This window comes from Crotalus tigris, unplaced genomic scaffold (assembly GCF_016545835.1).
Source record: "Crotalus tigris isolate CLP2741 ecotype Arizona unplaced genomic scaffold, ASM1654583v1 scf7180000017644.4837335, whole genome shotgun sequence".
In the NCBI taxonomy this organism is placed as follows: domain Eukaryota; kingdom Metazoa; phylum Chordata; class Lepidosauria; order Squamata; family Viperidae; genus Crotalus; species Crotalus tigris.
Window position 1 is genome coordinate 3,976,881 of NW_024096536.1, and position 19,863 is coordinate 3,996,743.

The 19,863-nt window shown below is 36.2% G+C and overlaps 1 protein-coding gene across 6 annotated transcripts in view; it reads right to left on the minus strand.

Moving 5' to 3' along the window:
• LOC120304721 (activating transcription factor 7 interacting protein) overlaps positions 1-18,374 on the minus strand; it is a 131,158-nt gene extending 112,784 nt beyond the window's left edge. Inside the window, exon 1 of one of the 6 annotated variants that reach the window (XM_039335644.1) lies at positions 18,228-18,374. Coding sequence is in view for 2 of the 6 variants with exons in the window: in XM_039335641.1 (XP_039191575.1) it covers positions 702-710 (9 nt within the window). In the remaining 4 variants the exon portion in view is untranslated. Of the gene's footprint in view, positions 1-701; positions 1,095-17,779; positions 17,885-18,227 lie in introns of those variants that run through there. The other 5 variants (XM_039335647.1, XM_039335646.1, XM_039335641.1 and 2 more) reach the window with 5 other exon arrangements.
• Positions 18,375-19,863: the final 1,489 nt, after the last annotated feature.

The window sequence follows — 19,863 nt, forward strand, 5'->3', positions numbered from 1 at the left end:
ACTCAAAAGAAATTCTATCTCGTTTCTGAATTGCGCTATAACTTACCTTTCTTATTTATGCCTCAAAACATTGCTCATACAAACTTAAGTTACCATTAATAAATCTGAATAACAAAATAGGAATGTGGACCATAATATTTTTATGTAAGTGAACCTATATCTCAAATGAATAAATATGGACCAAAAACTTAAAAGAAAAAAATCTAATACTATTTTACAAAATAGCAAATACAAAAATTTAAGGAGTAATTTTTAACATCATATATGAATGCATCGTTTCTGAGTAAATGCTATTCAAAAATATACTGTTCTATCTTCCAGATATTGAAGAATTTAAAATTATGTTTGTAAATATAGTTACATTAACCTTTGATTATTAAAAATATCTTAATGTATTTAAAACTGAATAGTGACTAGCAAACATAGACCTTGTTTTTGTCTAAATCAGCTGATGTGAATGTCAAAAAAATTATTACACATATTTATGATTAATTTAACATTAATGTGACCCTTTGACCCCAATCCTTCACCGAATGACTTTTGCGAACCTGCTGGAATAGCCAAACTCACTAAAATTCTTCACTATAAGCTGAAAACTGAAACAAAAAAACTTCTGTTCAATAGTTTTACTTCATAGTTTCATATTTGTATACATATATCCTGAACTAATTCATGAAAAACAAAAACTTAATTGCTCTTACCTCTAACATGTGACTGCATCAGATTTGCTCATTAGCATAGTCATGCTAAACTGCTCCAGAGACAATTTCATCAGCCATTTTGAGACTGCACTGTTTCAGCTGCACTGAAAGTGTGATTAAAATGGCTGCAGTGTGTATTCAGTCTCAGCCAGTAAGAACGTAGCAATGTGTGAAACACTTGTCACAAAGCACCTCCTCCTTATGGAGTATACACTATTAGTGCTATTAGTGCATGTGCTGCAGAGATATGGCACAAGTGCTACAAATAAAAAACTCACAAGGCATAAAGACTGTCTCTGTGAACCTATCGGTAGCTCAGGATATAATATCTAATCCTGAACTGAATCCAAGGAGCTGCAAGTCCATGTCACATATTATTGACTACAGGAATGAAGCCAAATATTACTGGCAGGCAAGGAATGCTATGCAGGAGGAGCCTGATTTCAATTCCTTTTTTTTCCTTATGGCATTATAAATTCTGCTTAAATCATTTACACTACAAATGTTACAAAAAGAATTTTTATTAAGATACTACAAAGAAAAATAAGTATTAGGTTGTTTTTTAATCAACTACATATGTTTCCGACATAGTGCTTTAACTGAAAGATCCAGAGTAAATTTTAATCCACATTAAACAATTTTAAAAAAATAGTAAATAATTTCACGAGGGAGGGAGGGAAGGAAGGAAGGAATCAACTAAACTGATGGTAAATTAAATCATACAAGCTTGTCTTAATTCAAGCATGGTAATGATCTTATTTTTTTCTCAACATGTGGGATAAAAATCTAATAATAAAAATGTTCTTAAGAGTATATATTACAGAAATATTAAATTCTATGCCTGAATTACGGACATGTTAGAGGTTTGTTTCATAGCCTAGCAAATTTCATTGACCAGATATACTGTAAATATATTAGTATATTTTCAGTATTGGCAATACATATTTTACTGCCCCATGCCTGAAAATGAATTGCTAAATTTTAAATTAATCAACCTCAAATTATTTTCAGTGATACTGAAAATTAAACCAAACATCATGCAGCACTACTTAAATGTTAAGGTGCTTCATTTTCATTAGCTAAATAAGAGGTAGAAAACCTATGTATTATTAAGAAGATATTGATATAACGCCCGTCTCTGACTCTCTTACCATTAGACATAATGGTTGGAGTTGTTCAGAATTGTAGATTAGCAACACAGATTTCTTATCTCAAATGTATGTAATCCTAATCTTTACCCTCATTCTTCAGAGACTGAGACAAAAATACTAATACCAAAAAGGCTATAGAAATAGATTAAAATATATACTGTATGAAACAATCTACCTTTTATCCCATGGGTACCTGGCTTGGTGTCAGCAGATTCCATGTTCCATTTAACCTTTTTTAGAGCTTCTTTAAGTGACAGGTTTTCTTAACTCTTGCAAAGAAAAAGAATGCCTCCAGGCCCCATATTCTTTGGGGGGGGGGGGGAGTTTCCGCTTGCAAAGCAATAAATTGAATTGGTGAGCTATATAGAAGCTGACACAACATAACCTCATCAATAAACTTGATGGCCAAATAGGTATTGATGATTGATCCTGACCAGACCATACTGTATCTATTTTTGAATATTACTATTACTAGCATTAGTTTTTATTTGATACGAATTTATATCTAAATGTTATACGGGCAACAAAAATCATAACTCAGTATAAATAAGTATCATTACGTGTGTAGCTCTATCAATTTTACTACGTTATCTAACTCAAGCCAGAGTCACCTAAATCACAGTAGCAAATAAATTTGATAAACAAACTCCAGCACTACCATAACGAATTCCAGCATGATAAGGTAGTGCTGGACTTTGTTTGCTTATCACATTTATTTGTTGCCCATCTCATGGTTAAGGAAGTGTGAGTGGCTTGAGTTAAATAATAGGTATAAAAATAGTTCTAGCTTCATTATGATCCTGCAAACAGTATTTAGGGGGGCTTTTAAAATATTAGGAGACAAGTCTTTGTAACTTGAGAGGTAGTGACTTCCAAAGAGGAGGAGCTAGATGGAGCTAGATAACCATTTCATCATTAAAGCATGAAATAGTGATTCTGACAAATGGCAAAATAAGCAACTTTAATTACACAGTCAAGCTGCACACAGGAATATGAGTTGCAATCAGATTGTTCAAATCTCTTGTAAGGAAAGCCTGGAAAGTCAATGCTAACAGTTTGAACTGGCACAATCAATGTAGAAATGTGGTATGGAGGGAAAAAAGGGAAAGGTTTAAGGCCACATGGACTGGTTAGTTTGGACCAAAGACAAACACAACTGAAAGAGGAATTGCTTGGCTGCCTCAACAGAAGGAAATGATCAAATGTTATGGTCATAAGAGAAAAGTTGCAGATTCATGTGGTTTTATTAATGAAAGAACTTAGAAAAAAAATCACTGATTAAGCTCCAAATTTTACACTGTCAATGATAACAGTGGTTGATAGTTTTGAAAAGAGAAGGAGTAAGAACGAACAACTATCAGAATAAAAAAAAGGGGCACTAAGCTTGATTTTTCCACATTAATCTGATGCAGCAGGAACACACCCACCTATAAATCCCAGGAAGACAGCTGGAAAACCATCTTCACTCAAGACCAGATCAGAAAATCACAGTTGAATGTCACTGTGACAGATGGAGAACAAAAATATTAAAATCCAAAACAGATTATATACAGTAAACAAATGTAGACCTAAAACAGAACCCTAGGGCTCCTGGTGGGGAGCTATCTTGCAATATTGCAATTCAATGTACTGCAAGCACAAGCAATAGAACAAAATCAAATTAATGTCTTGAACTTTAAGAGAGCTGATTTCAACAAACTTAGAGAATGCTTGGGAAGGATTTCATAGATGGAAAAACTCAAAGGGAAACGAAACCAAGAAACTTGGGAAACTTTAAAAAGTAAGATTATAAAAGCCCAGTCTAGCACAATACCACTGAAGAAGAAAAATAAGAAATCCCAGAAGAAACCAGCATGGCTGCATAAAGAAGTCTTTGATAAATTGAAAGGCAAAAAGGGTAAGTATAAAAAATGGAAAGAGGGGCACATAACTAAGGCAGAATATCAGCATATAGCTCAAACCTGCAAAGATGAAGTCATGAAAGCTCAGAATGAACTAAGGCTTGCAACAAATGTCAAAAATAGTTTTAAAAGCTTCTTTCAACATGTAAAATGTAAGAAAAAAGTCAAAGAAACGATTGCTCCATTAATGGGAGAAAATGGCAAGAGATTGAGAAGCAGCAGGGAGAAAGTGGACTTGCTTAACTCATTTTTTGTATCTGTCTTTACACACACACACACACAAACAAAAAACCCAGTCCAACATATCAAATGTAAGTATTATAAAAAAAGATTAGGAATATAAATTAAAACAGGGCAAAAAATGGTAATAAGAGAACACCTATCCACTCTAGAACAGTTCAAATCACCAGGCCCAGATGGATTATATTCTAGGGTCTGAAGGAGTTGGAAGACATGATCTCAGAATCACTGAACCATATGATCCTGGAGCACTGGGGTACTGGAAAAGAACACCGAAGATTGAAAAAGAGCTGGTGGTTCCCATTTTCAAAAAAGGGGGCAAAAATGATCCAGGAAACTACACACCAATCATTCTGACATCAATACCTGGGAAGATTCTGGAAAGAATCAAACACCTAGAGGCAAGCAAAGTTATAACTAGAAGCCAATATGGGTTTGTCCAAAACAGATCATGCCAGACAAATCTTATTGCATTTTTTGGCAAAATGGACCAGTGAAATGCTGTGCATATAATTTATTTGGATTTCAGTAAGACATTTGATAAAGTAGACCACAATCTGCTACATAAGATAGAAAAATGTGGATTTGACAGCATAACCACCAAATGGATTTGTAATTGGCTGATCAGCTGTACTCAAAGTGCAGTCTTCAATGGGAAGTTGGAGGGAAGTATGTAGTAAGCTTCCTCAAAGTTTTATCTTAGGCCCAGTGCATTTTAGCATTATTATTATTATTATTATTATTATTATTATTATTAATAATAATAATAATAATAATAAAAAGTTGGAAGGGACCTTGGAGGTCATCTAGTCCAACCCCGTTCAGGCAGGAAATCCTATACCATTTCAGACAAATGGCTGTCCAGTCTCTCCTTAAAAACTTCCAGTGTTGGAGCATTCACCGCTTCTGGAGGCAGGTTGTTCCATTGGTTAATTGTTCTAACTGTCAGGAAGTTTCTCCTTAATTCTAGGTTGCTTCTCTCCTTGATTAGTTTCCATCCGTTGCTTCTTGTCCTGCCTTCAGGCGCCTTGGAAAATAGCTTGATTCCCTCTTCTTTGTGGCAGCCCCTGAGATATTGGAACACTGTTATCATGTCCCCCCTCATCCTTCTCTTCATTAAACTAGACATACCCAATTCCAGCAACTGTTCTTTATATGTTTTAGCCTCCAGTCCCCTGATCATCTTTGTTGCTCTTCTCTGTACTCTTTCTAGAGTCTCAACATCTTTTTTACATTGTGGTGACCAAAACTGGATGCAGTATTCCAAGTGTGGCCTTACCAAGCAAGGCATTGTGAAGTGGTATTAACACTTCACGTGATCTTGATTCTATGCCTCTGTTAATGCAGCCTAGCACTGTGTTGGCTTTTTTGGCAGCTGCAGCAACTGCTGGCTCATATTTAAATGATTGTCCACTAGGACTCCGAGGTCCCTCTCACAGTTACTACTATTGAGCAAGGTACCCCCTATACTATATCTGTGCATTTGGTTTTTCTTGCCTAAATGTAGAACCTTGCTTTTTTCACCATTGAATTTCATTTTGTTAGATAGTGTCCAGTGTTCAAGTCTGTCCAGATCCTTCTGTATCTTAAGCCTGTCTTCTAGAGTGTTGGCTATTCCTGCCAGCTTGGTGTCATCTGCAAATTTGATGAGTTCCCCATCTATCCCCTTGTCCAAATTGTTGATGAAGATGTTGAAGAGCACTGGGCCCAGAACAGAGCCCTGGGGCACCCCACTACACACTTCCCCCCATGTAGATTCCATTGAGGACCACTCGCTGCGTACGGCCGGTCAGCCAGCTATGGATCCATCTGGTAGTGATGCTGTCTAACCCACAGTTTTCTATCTTGCCAAGTAGTAGGTTGTCATCTACTTTATCAAATGCCTTACTGAAGTTCAAGTAAATTATGTCCACAGCATTCCTCTGATCCACTAATTTCGTCACTTGGTCAAAGAATGCAATAAGATTTGTCTGGCATGATCTGTTTTTGACAAACCCATGTTGGCTTTTAGTAATGACTTTGTTTGCCTCTAGGTGTTCGCTGATTCGTTGTTTGATTATCTTTTCCAGAATCTTCCCAGGTATCGAGGTCAGGCTGATAGGTCTGTAATTTCCCGAGTCCATTTTTTTTTCCTTTTTTGAAGATGGGAACTACATCAGCTCTTTTCCAGTCCTCTGGTAGTTTCCCAATGCTCCAGGATCTTTGAAAAATATAGTTCAACGGTTCTGGTACCACCAGTTGAAAAGCCCTGTTCTAGTCCAACCCTCTGCTCAAGTCCCTATGCCATTCCAGTCAAATGGCTATCCAATCTCTTGAAAACATGCAGTGATGAAGCATCCACAACTTTGGGAGGCAATTTGTTCCACTGGTTAATTGTTCCCACTATCAAGAAATTTCTCCTTATTTCCAGGCCATTTGTGGTACACTTGTGGTACATTAATGAGTGGTAGGTGGTACGCAGCCCTGCCTAGCCAATTGTAGTGGGGGAGGGAAAGAGCCAGCACAGGCAAGGACTTGCAGTGAGAGAGTCCTCTGGAACTGCAAAGGCCCCAGGCTCACTTCTGGCTCACTTTCCCCCATGAGAAAGGAGGAGGGGGGCGGAGACAGGAGAGCCTATAAAAGGAGGCAGTTTGGGCAGGAGAGGGAGAGAGAAAAAAAGCAGCAGCCTTGGGAGGAGGCAGAGTCAGCTGCACCTAAGGGGAAGGAGGAGGGGGAGGTTGGGGGAGAGGAGATCAAGCAGTCTGGCCATGAGCCGATCTACAACTGCTGTGGCAGCCACCTATGCTGGCAGCAGCAAACAGGCAAGAAATGCAGCGGGGGAGGGGTCGCCCTCCAAGAGGAATGAAAAAAGGCAGCAATGGCTGGAGGTGAGGCACAGAGGAGGGAAGGAGATGGAGAGTGGAAGGATTCTTATGTGCTTTTGTGACTTTGAAGTTCTGGGATTTGTGCAATGAGGGCTTTGTGTTAAGGAGATTTGGCAATTTCTATTTGGCTGATGGCTGATGTCTCGTGTTAGCTTCTATTGCTCTGCTGTTCTTAGCTGTAAGTTTTGCTGCAAGGGATTTTGAAGTATTTTTCTCCTGAATGGATTTTGCCTGTAGCATTCCTTTACTTATGAATGGAGCCATTTGGGGAGGTTGCTTTAGCCGGCAGCCAGTACTTAATTTTTTTTTTCTTCCTTAAGTGCCGGCTGCGCTCTTTACTTTCCTTTCTAGTCAGTAGCTAATTCTTAAAGGGGAATGTGCCTTTTTAAGCTAGTTCACTCAGCAGCTTGTCTTAAGCTAGTTCACTAAGCAGCTTGTCTTTTCTGTCTCTGGAGGCCTTTCCTTGTTTGATCAATATATGGAAGAGGGAAAATAGGGGGGGGGGTTCAAATTCTTCCTTCAGGAGATGGGAATGAGAAAAAGGGAGGCAGGGAAGGGAGGGAGGAAAGGAAGTCCCGCCTTAGCACTTGGCCACCAGCAGCTCTGCCATTGACTTTGCTTGTCAAAAGGTTGCAAAAGGGGATCACATGACCCTGGAACACTGTGACCATTATAAATATGAATCAGTTGCCAAGCATCCAAATATAAATCACATGACTCTGGGCATGCTGCAATGGTCATAAGTGTGAAAAATGGTCATAAGTCATTTCAGTGCAATTGCAACTTTGAACAGGTTTTTTTTTTGGTCATCAAGTTTTTGACACCTTGCTAGGTGGTACTCGAATATTGCCATATCCTAAAAGTGGTACAATTGGTAAAAAGATTGAAAAGCCCAGGACTAGAAGATTTCCAAGGTCCTTTCCAATGCTGTTATTCTATATAACCCTGAGGAACACCCACAGATAAAAAGTTTAGAGCAAAGTCCTTTCTATATAATCAAAAAAGTACAATGGGAAATACATAATATTAACCATACAACTAACACTTATTAAAGCTAAACAAGATAGCAGAATTCAGTGATCAAAGAGGGCTCCTGTGACAACAACACCAATACCAAGCCAATGATTGATGGCTTCCCTTACTCAACAGCAAATCATAACCTAAAGCAGTTGGGATCAAGTAGAATGACACAACAGAACCTGGCTGAAATGGCTCAGGTTATTTACTGACAGATAAGAAATTAAGAAAGACTTTATTAACTATCAATTAAGCATTCCATGAAGTGTTTTTTTTTAAAGAGTATGACGATAGGCATATTTCGGGGAGTTTGGAAAATATCTGCCATAACCAAACAGTTGACCAGGAATAACAGAAACAACAGAGGAACAATAAAAAAGAGAAGAAACACATAAAGAAATGGAAAAAGGGTATGATGTATGGGAAGTTTCTTACAACTTACAACTGCAATAGGACTGAAAAAATTGTCATTAAGTGGTGTGATCAAGTGAGGCATCATAAAACCACAGTCAATTTTGTGATCTTTTTGCTGTGGTCATTAAACAAATCACTGTGATTGTTAAATGAAACATTCTTTAACCTCAATTTGTTGCATTCTCTTCCGGCTTATCCATTGATTCTCCTTGTCCAAAGCTGCTGGAGAAGTTTGCAAATAATAATCATGTGACTGCAAGACATTGCAATAGTTGTAAGTGCAAGAACTGATCATGTCACTTTTTAGCACCATCATAACTTTGGTCACTAAATGAATGGTCATTAAGTGAAGATTACCTATATTCTGGCTAGCGTCAAAAAATCAAAAACAATAAGAACCTTGCACAGAGACTGATCTCTAGAACATTTTGACTTTGGACTGAATGAACTCTCTCCTAAAGTCCTTAGCTGTAAGTGAAGAATCATTTATGGCTGGTTATTTGCACTATTCCCAGTCACATGATAAAAATTAGAGCACTTGATTACTAGCATATATGGTTGTGTTCTGGAATTATGTGATTGCCATTTGCAGCCTTCCCATGGGCTTGTAAAAAGCAAAGGAGAAAGTTGAATTGGATTCACTTAACAACTGTATGATTTGGTTAACAACTGAGGCAGAAAGGTCATAAAATTGGCCATGATTCATTTAACAACCACATCGCTTAATGATGGAAGTTCCAGTCTCAATTGTGTTTGTAAGTTGAGGGCTATCTGTAGAAAAGAACCTGTACTAGTTGGCATTTGTCTGCAGAAAGGGTTACAAGTACTCTATTAGAAAGGCTTAATCAAGTTTTAGTTGTAACAGAAAATAAAATAGTTTGATTAGCTAATCTGATAAAACTGAGCCTTTCTAATAATTTAATAGGCATTCCTCAACAATAATTTGTCAAAGAAGTAACCAACACAAAAGGGAGAGGAAAACCACAGGATTCTATGGTATTTTCAAAAGCAAACAAAACAACAAAAATCTCAATAAGTATATAACAAATGTAAAAAGTACAACACTAAACCAACACAGTTTTAAGAAAATAACCAATCCAGTTTTTGGCTTAATGTCATGGTTCCAACAGATGAAACTCTTCAAAAGAAACTCGAGGCATTGTTTACCTTAAAGAATTTTTATTTTGTAGTAGCATAACATCGGCACTGCATAATTGAAGCCAAAAACTGAATTCCCCTCCCCTGGGCACATAGTATCAAAGCACAATTCCCTCCTCCAATTAACAGTCATAAATCACATTCACCAATTAGCTTGAAGCATGGGCTTTCTCTCCAGTTCTCCAGCCCGCCACGCTAGGTTTGGTGTGTTATGTCTAGCTAGATCTCAGTCACATCCCCCCTCCCAGCATCATCTAACTCTAAAAGCGAAAGGAAAAAAATGGCTACATTTCCTTCTGTTGTCAATGCAAAAACATCCAATGTTAGCAGCGTTGACAATAACTATTAATTTTAAGGAAAAAGATACACCTAGGTCAGTGGTGGTGAACCTATGGCACGGGTGCCAGAGGCAGCACTTGGAGCCCTCTCTATGGGCACACATGCCGTTGCCCCAGCCTCGCCTCCCCTGGCGACCCCCTCCTCTCCAGCAACCCCCCTGAAGGAGAGTTGCCCCTGAGCGTGGCTCACACGGAGCAGTGCAGCCAAGAACATGGCAGCCAGGCAGCGTAGACAAGACTCTGCCCTCACGCCCCACCATGCACAGTTGATGCTGTGGGGTGCGGGCAGAGGGTGTGGCTGCCATAGCGCTGCTGGGCTGCCTGGGTGATCTGCGGTGGGCCCTGGAGGTGGTGAATGGCCCTGCGGGCAGGTGGGACACGGGATGGGGGGCAGAGTGGGGGCGGGGCAGGGGGTGGAGCAGGGGCAGGGCCAGTTTTGGAGCACTTGGTCTCTAAAAGGTTCGCCATCACTGACCTAGGTGAAGAGGTTTTGAGATGTGAGATGGCATAATATAATGCTGCAATTCCTAGATCCACATAAAAGAAGAGTTTAAATTACTGATATTTTGAAATAGGAATGTAGCCGCAATAAATTAAACAAACCAGTAAGTAGCATCCTGTTGATTATCTTAAGAAAACAGCAACATAATCTTGTAATTCTAATTGAACCCTCTGTTCTCTCAAAAAACATGCAATTTTGGTTGGACCAATTTTATTTATAAGGATTGTTAATCATAGATTTGTGCAGAATTGTAGGAAAAAAAACAAGGTAGAATGTTGAAACTAAGAATATATTGAAATAACTAGTATTACCACTGGAATTATCAATAGCCATTCAACATTGAAGCTAATTTTTAATTGGACAATTATAATGCCCTTCAAAATTATAGAAGTAGGTGGAAACCAGATTTTCAATGTCTTATCTGCATTTTAATACAAGGCAGGAAGGGAACAATGTTTAACAATAATTCTTTGTGTATCTACAGAAATGCTCTGATCAACAGAAATCCAGCACCAAAAAACTGCCCAGCAGCAGGCAGCTATTTAGTAAAGAATCCATGAATAATGCTTGGGTTATATTTGCTTTGCCACTCAATTTTCATTATCTCAGTAAGAGGGTAAGACCATTTAGATGTACCTTTGCTATTATTCTAAACATTCTCTCCCCTCTCACCAGATGCAATTATGTTATAATAGAATACATTATACTGCAGGAAGAGGAGATGGGTAGTTTTCAAGTTTGACTTCCAAGCTTATTTTGACTACAATTGTCAAATTGTAGGCTGTTTTCTTCTAAAACATTAGCTTTCAGCGGGTCAGAAGATTTTCCTTAATAAAAAGGAAAACAATGAAAACATGGAGACAAAAAAAAAATCTTCTACACAAATTTGTTCTTGAGCAGATGCTGAATCTATAATTCAAATAGCTTTTTGAAGGAGAGGGCAAGAACTTAATACCTGGATATCCTCCATATTGTGAGAATATTCTGCTGATCCAGACTGCTTACTTGTATAACAGAAATCTAAATTCAGCAGTGAACTACAGATGTCCATAAAAGACAATTTTAAAGCACAATATAAAAAATCTAATCTAAGAGGCTTAGTGAGAAGGAGATCCTCCAATCAACTAGCCACAATTCACTTTTACCAAACACTGGGTCTGATTCAAAAACATGGTAAACAATAAAAAATGAAACAATATTTAAAGATATGTTGATTATGCACCTGAATTACTTTTTACTGCATTTTGCACCTCATTCCCCCCCCGCAAAAAAAGTTAATTAGATTTTGTATCAGTTTTCTAAGGTTTTGATGAAAACTTCAGCATTATTTATTAATCAAATTTGTATTCTGCTGTGTCAACCGGTCTGGGCAGCACAAGCATTTAGACATGAAATTAGCCACTCTGTCTAGACCTATAAGCATATATTTATATAATTAATTTTTATCATGATTGCTCTAGCACTCTTTCAGTGGAAAATAACATACTAATACATGTTCAAAGGAGAAGATATGAATGCAAATCTTGGAATTCTGGGTCTGATAAATGTAGAAGACTTCCTGTAAAACTTTTGGAATTAAGTTACAGAAAGAACTATGCAAGCTAGAGTACGGACTATATTTCTAGATGTTGTATAATATATTTTAATATTTTGCCTGAATTATATATTTTAACCAGTATTCAAAATAATTCATAAAGTTTTGAACAATCTAAACATAATACTGTTATTTGTAATATAAAAAAATTATATTCAGTATATTCAAAAAATTAAGTTTCCAGGTGAATTAAATAAAAATGTTTATGGAGTTTTTTTTTTTTAAAAAAAAATATGGCTATAGTCTTCTCTTTGCTATTTAAAAATATCTTGCATTTTTTCATTATTTTTATTAATTAGTTAAATATATTTCAATATGTTTTAAGAAAGAACCAAGGATTGAATAAAATTTAAATTTTTAAAGTTACATAAAATGTTATCTTCTGTTGCTGAGAAATAAAAGGCCTTACTTACCTCACAAATTGCATCAACTTTCAAAACAAAAGTTACAGTCTTAAATTCAATGAAACCTTGGATTCTGAAGTTAAACAGATCTGTTCAATAATATAGGAATAAATTCAACGGTAATACTAAATATTTGTAAGAAAATATGAAAAGGAGCAATATTAAACTCATTCGCAGGATAACGTATGATGAGGTCTGTTTGGAACTGCTCACAATTCAGCAACATTATTTGTGGATTATCTATGCTATTTTAAGCAAAATTGTAAAGGTTAGTGCTTATGCTTGAGTATCACGTAAGAATACTGATACCACTCAGATAGCCTGCCTATGCAATTATTGTCTTAAGAAATTTTACTCTAAAACTCATGTTAATATTGTTAATTTTATTAAATAATAATAGGTCCAGAGAAGTGTTTTTTGTTATGCTGCTTATATTGCACTAATGAAGCTTCCTTTCAAATCTTGTATATAAAGACATTCTTACTAATGGTCAGATACAAGCTAACAAGTAAGAAAAACTAAATACCCAATTTTCATACACCAGCTGGAACCTCAGGGGGAAATTCTGAATACTGTAGAGCAGGGGTGTCAAACTAGTGGCCCATGGGGTGGATGCATCACACACAGGCCATGCCCACCCCAGCTCGGCAAAGGCAAAAAAATATCATGATACATCATGTGATGCGATCAAGTTTGACACCTATGCTGTAGAAGGAAATTTTTCAGCATATAGTTTTTTTCTCTCTGTCAAGGAACTTTTGCTATATACGATAACATATATAGAAACAATTATTTATACATTGCAATATATGTTTTTCCTAATTTTAAATAATGTAACTTTTTAAAAAGTTGATCATTTCTACTTTTAATATTTTCTTTAAAAACATAAGATATATTACATAATTAAATTGTGAAAAAATTGGCAATATTTCCATTATCTTATAGCATATAATGTCTAAATAAAAATTACATTTTGATGCTGCTTTGAACTTTAAACAGAGATGGGATCCCAAATTAACAGCAACTGAAAATGTTATTATTTAATTTACATCTATCATTATAGTAGTTGATCTTAATGAATGACATACTTTTAAAATCACTAGTCAGATTTTGGCAGAATATTTTATGGTGATTGGAAGGGAAAAAAATTCTCTCTCATTACTATGTTGAATTATTAATCAAACACATTTATGTTAGTGTTTTGTTGTCATGTAATATTTTATGGATACAATGGGTATAATAGTATACAGTAAATGCTTAACAATATTTTCCCCATAATGGATGGAAATCATTAGCCAAATTCTATGAAACTGAGTTCTTTCAATTACTAAGACACCTTTATATTCAAGAGACACTGAGCTTTATATCATTTGGATGTGGGTCACTTAACAGCATATAAAAAGGAAAACAAAACAACAGAGCTATCAGCAAGTCAGGAGATAGCTGCAAATGTAGAGTATTACACATTGTATTGTATAGTTTAGTAAATGCAAGTATTTAATTTTCTACATACCTTTTTATTCATGCTACTTGTTATTTATGGTATTGTAAACTACCCAGAGTTATTTGGTAGTGAAATGGGTGAGATACAAATTCAGTAAGTAATAAATACTACTTCTACTGCACTGTTGCTATACATGTAGTTTGGCGGATGTACCATAGTTTAATATAAAATACAAAATTTATAAAAAACAAAAACCTCTCCAAATTCACAAAATATACCATCCTTGATATTGTAAAATTATGTTAGAATATTTAAGTTGACAATTTGGAATATTACTATATGGAGAACAATTTTACTCAATTTTTCTTGGCAGTTTCAGTCAATTTAACTCATCAAATTTTCAAGGGTCAAGCAGACTTCTCTGACATTATGGATGAGGGAACTTGTGTGTCTGTTTGTTAACAGTACATAGTTGTTGCATTCATACATCTGCAAATTTTAATGTTCTGGTTAGGAGGCACACAAATAGTAAAGTACAGAACAGGAAGTCATATCAACCAATCAGTACACATGCAGTTCAGATTTGGGAGGTGTTTATGTTGGCCCATCTATGGCCATCTGCAACTTATGCTTACTCGACCACCTCTTTGCAGTGTAGGTATGTGTTGATAGCTAGGGCAGTTGCGGGAAACTAAATCAGCCTCTACTAGTTTACTGCTTTTTCAGCAAAATAGTTTCTTCATACCTCCTAAATGTATTATAGAGCAGGGGTCCCCAACCCTCAGGCCGTAGACCAGTACCAGGGCTGTGGCATGCCAGCAAACAGTCCGCACAAACAAGCAAAGTCCCATCCGTGGGATGCAGGCAGCACACAAAACCATGCACTCTCCGGTCCATGGAAAAACTTCTCTCCACAAAACCGGTCCCTGTTGCCCAAAAGGTTGGGGACCTCTGTTATAGAGAACTGGGATTCAGAGCAACTTGGAGAGTGTGACAAAGACATAGAAGGAAATAGAAGTTTGATGTAGCCTTATGACTTAAAATTTCCTAGGTTAAAGTAACCACCACAATGAAGTGTTGCAATGTATATAAATATATGTCAAGGTTCTAATCTTCCATGTTCTCTTCATAAATTCTCTATTATCTTGCTTTTCCATTCCTCTATTTAAGCCAGCAGTCATAAACATTGAGAATACAAAATCTTCAGAGGCTGTTTAGAATTCTTCTCTTTATCCACTTTGCATCTTTTTTATTCTCTTTGTGCATCTGCAAATATTGAGGATTTCCCCTGCAAGCATCATGAAAAAACCCTTGTTGTGTCTGGATGGTGGCTCTTTTGACTGATATAATGAATCTCAGAAAATAGTATTGATAATAAATTACAAGGTTATAATTTATGCATTTCTATTATCTTTATTAATAATAATAATTACTATTATCTCATACTATTCATCATTGGCTATTTGGGATTTTTGTATATTTTGATTTATATGTTTTTGTTCTTATCTGACACATAGTTGAAAATATAATTTTAATTTTAACAAATTAGGCCTCAATAATCAATTTTGAAAGCACTGAGGAAAGTTTAAGTTTCCAAACATTTCTAATCAACGCAGTCACGCAAAAGAGGCTCATGCTTTGTCTCACCTTTTCTATGAGATGGGCAATTTGTTACAAATGGGATTTTAAGAGCACACACACAGCTTCCATGAGGCAGCGATGATGATATCTATTTACTGGAAGGGAAACTGAGCATGTTGTTCCTAGTTACTTCCTTAGTCTCAACAATGCTATCAGATTGGTTGCCCCATTCCACTGAGTAACTTTAGACAAAAGAATTTATGATAACCCAAAATATTGTAGGCCAATCTAAAATATGTTCTTAGGAATGCATCTCTTTTCTAATCTCCTCTCAAAGGGGGGGATTAGAATCAGATTAATTCAGCAACAACTGAAAATACCACTTTCCCTTTATACCTGAACATATGGAGTTTGAAAAAGTACTTAACAAACAAAAGGTTTCCTCACTGTTAAAAATAGAACCTTTTTGTCCCCATTAAACAAATAAGATATGAAAGTAATTTAGAATATTTTTCCAGCATGTTTGGCCTGGAAGGAAAAAAAATAGCATTTGCAATTCTTTTTCCTTATATTAGAGCTCTAGAAACTATATTAACTTAAAAAAAACCTTGGTTTTTTTTCCTAATGAGAATTATATTAAATCTATTTAGCCATTCTTACACTATCAATGTTAACCTACCTCACAGAGTTGTTGTGCATATTAAATCTTGGCATCATTCTAATGTAATTTGAGATCTTTTGACAGAATGGAAGAATATAAATTAAAAAAATAAAGCTTCCTCCATAGAACAAATCAGAAGAATATTTCCTCTCCAAGACTAAAAACAAATATTACTTTATAAACAAACCATTTATAAAACTTGTAATTACAGATAAACATGAAATAAAAATAAATTGATATAGAGATACAGAACAGGATTTTCCCCAAAACATACAGCATAGCGTCCACACGCACATCCAAGTAGGGCACTAGTATGTCATTTCCCTTTTGTGCTTCTTGCACACAGAGACACCAAGACATAACGCCATAATGAATGATCAATGTGCATTACAACATTCACTCTTCTTTCCATTGAAATGCATAAGAATGAAAGATATGCATATACATGACAAACAGTTTTTCTATTACTTTACCATAAACTGGTACATAATCCTTGTGTACAAAACAAGGAAATTTGGGGCCTTTTAATTACTTATTCACACAGAAGATTATGTCCATAGTTTGAGGTTTTGTTTAAATCTCACTATCAATGTATTTTCCACAACAGAAACTAAAAACTAGCAACATTATCTACCATGTTTCAGAATAGATAGCATATTTACTGTTAAATTCAGGAAATTTTGCTGGTAATTCTACACTAGTTTTTAAATAAAAGCAAGAAAACCTATTTATGAATAAAACAGACACTGATAATGCAAAAACAAAGGGAGCTGTCTTATTTATCTTAGAAAAAAGGTAGAGGCCATATAGCAGTGTAGCAATTTTAAGTTAAATAATATTTTCAGATACTATTAATTTTGATATAATTGTCAAACATGGCAAAATTTGGCAAAATATACCACTTTCTCAGAATTAAAAAACTCTTAAATCAGCACAAAAAAGTTCCAGAAAATACTTGTGTGGTATTTTGATTTTAAATTACAAAATTATAGTAATTTTTACATGTTTCTATATAATAAATAAATGAATGAGAAATAAAGTATTATATTCTCCAAGATTTTTTTTATACTCTAGGAGTATTGCCAGGTAGTCTCCCATCTCCTTTAAAATTATGTTTTGTCAATTATTTCAAATATTTTTAGCAGCAAAGTTATAAAAAACACAGTATCATTTCAAGCAAATACATTTTCTAATTAAGACCATTTATATTTATAAATCAAAATATTTTTCTCTTACAGACATGTGAATGTTTTGTGTATGGCATTTGTGTAAATGCACACAAACAAAGGCAGAAACATTAACATATATTAACATTATATAGATTGCAAAGATACACAAGATAACACTCTTTTTGAAAATTCAGCTCTTGAACACAATCCACAACTGGAGAATATCTTTTACTGTAATAAAAAGGTTATATTGTTGTCCACTCATCTAAATAGCAAAATGAGAATTAACTACTGTCTTACATAATACTACAAACTCAACTTAGAAAGTAATAAGATTAAGATATAGTCTTTAAGATCGCTGTCAGTACTTTCACTTTGTGTATTTAGCTCCTTCTCAGGGCTACAAATTAGGACCTTTTTTAAACTGAACGTATACAACTAATCAATATCTAAGTATTTATATTTGTATTAATAAAAAAATCAAATCTGTGTTTAAAAGACAATCAATACTGTCCCACCGTACTTACTGTAAACTCAAAATAGAAACATCAAAAAACGGCACCAACCCAGCCACTATAATACTATAATTTCAGACAGACTTCAGCAGCAGAGATGTAAATTAAAATAATACAGCACTAACCGATTACATGAGACCAAATCAGATGTCCTCGATTGCTCATAAATCGGGAAAATGGCCGCGTCCTCTGAAGAAAACCTCCTCGTCGTCCAACACTAGAAACGAGGGTTTCAGGCGCGCTTATGCAATGCGCATGCTCAGGCATATACTTCCTGCCATGATAGAGGAAACCGCCACCCATCAACCAGCGATGGGAGGGGGTAAGGAGCGAGCGGAAACTACCGCCAGGAGCAGCAGTGAGGGCTCCGGAAATTTTTCACCGCATCAGCGATTTGGACGAGGCAGGTCGGAGGGGATCGACAAAAAGGAGAAAGTCTTTCTCCACAAAAAATGCCTGAGGAGAGTTATTTTTAGGTGTACTACTTGCGGCTGGTTGCCGCCATTTCCCACACAAAATCTGATCTGTATCCAAAACCCTCTCCCTCCCTCTCCTCTGGGATTGCAGCAGTACCTGCGAGTAGAAGTCTTTTCGCCGCCAGTGGTTCAGAGCGCTGCTACAAGTGCTCCCGTCCGCTTCCACTGCCGCCGATGATTCAAAAAAAAAAAAAACCCCACAGCCTACAGCATGTGCTGGGCCGTTATGCAAATGAGCTGTGAAATCTCCTCCCACTCTCTTAGCCACACCTCCTTCGAAAAAGCTGAGGGGGCGGATGTGCGAACTGCATTTTTTCGCCGGCCAATCCGCAGATCGGCCGTTTCGACGATTATGCAAATATTCCACAATTACTTAGCATATTTTGCTGGAAACTCCTCCTTTTCTTGCAATAAGGAAATTATTGGCTTGAGCGACAGATAGTTGATAAGCGATGGAACGGAAGTCCTTGTTGATTGTTAAGCTAGAAATTGACACCAGTGGTAGCAGGGGAAAGTGCTGCTACAGTTTACGAAGCTGACAAAGGTCTCCGCTGGATCAGTTGGAGATACTTTACTATATCTGGGTCTCTTTGAAATCAACATGTTCTTGAAGAGAAGCTTCGTGTTTTATACTGTTTCAAAGGAATCCCCGCTCCTCAGTGTCAGTTTACAATTTTTGCATTACATGGTAAAAGTAGTGAATAATGTTGATACACTTTGCAGGTAACTTGTAAAATTAAGCTACCATAGAGCTGTTGCTTGTGACATATTTGGAATATCAGTTGTTTTTATAGTTATATTCTCACAGGCAATCTATAGTGACTATTTAGAATCAAGTAAATTTGAGTTCGTTTAGGGTTATTTGTAAGTAAAATAAGTTCACTTTTTTTGAGTTGTATTTCTATAGCCACAATATATTGTGAAAAAAAATGTTATAATAAAATAGCTTCATTATAAGTTGAATGTATCCACCATTGTTTGCTTTTCTAAAAACAACATTTTAAACCTGCTTTTTCCTGTATAGAGTGTTTTTCCACACCCTTTTCTCACAAGTCTTCCACATATTATCACTTCCTATTTCATTGCCTGCAGCAATGCTATCTTACAGTATTCTGCAGGGGTAAAACTACTCATTTATTCTAAATATTTATTTTGAGTAAAATGTCTTTGTCCTCCCGTTTTAAATCTGTTTACGAAATGAAATTACCAAGTTCTTTCTGGCTATTTAGTTTCATTCCTACCTCCCACTTCTCCATTTTCCACCTCTAGCAAATGTCTAAATCAGGGGTCCCCAACCCTTGGTCCGGGGCCACAGCATGCAAAAACAAAGCCCCATCCGTGGGATGCAGGCAGTACATGAAACCATGCCCCCTCCGGTCCGCAGAAAACCTTTCTCCGTGGAACTGGTCCCTGGTGCTCAAAAGGTTGGGAACCTCTGGTCTAAGTATTAAATGTTTGGTGTTTGTTTGTTTTCCCCCACCAGTGCCACCAATTCTAAACATACAGAAGAGGAGAGGTATTATAAAAAGGCACAGGTACATTTGCTATCTACTTGTTAGCTTCCTAGAAGCATAGACAGTTAGTCATTGAAATAAAAATTGCCTCATTCATTTGCACTTTACTCTCCATTTCTCATGATTTTGAAGACTGGTAGTTCAAGCCCATTCATTCGGTAAAAAAATAAGTAGAGGCCAATTAAGCAGGTTCTCATCTTTGCTTCCCTCATGCATTTC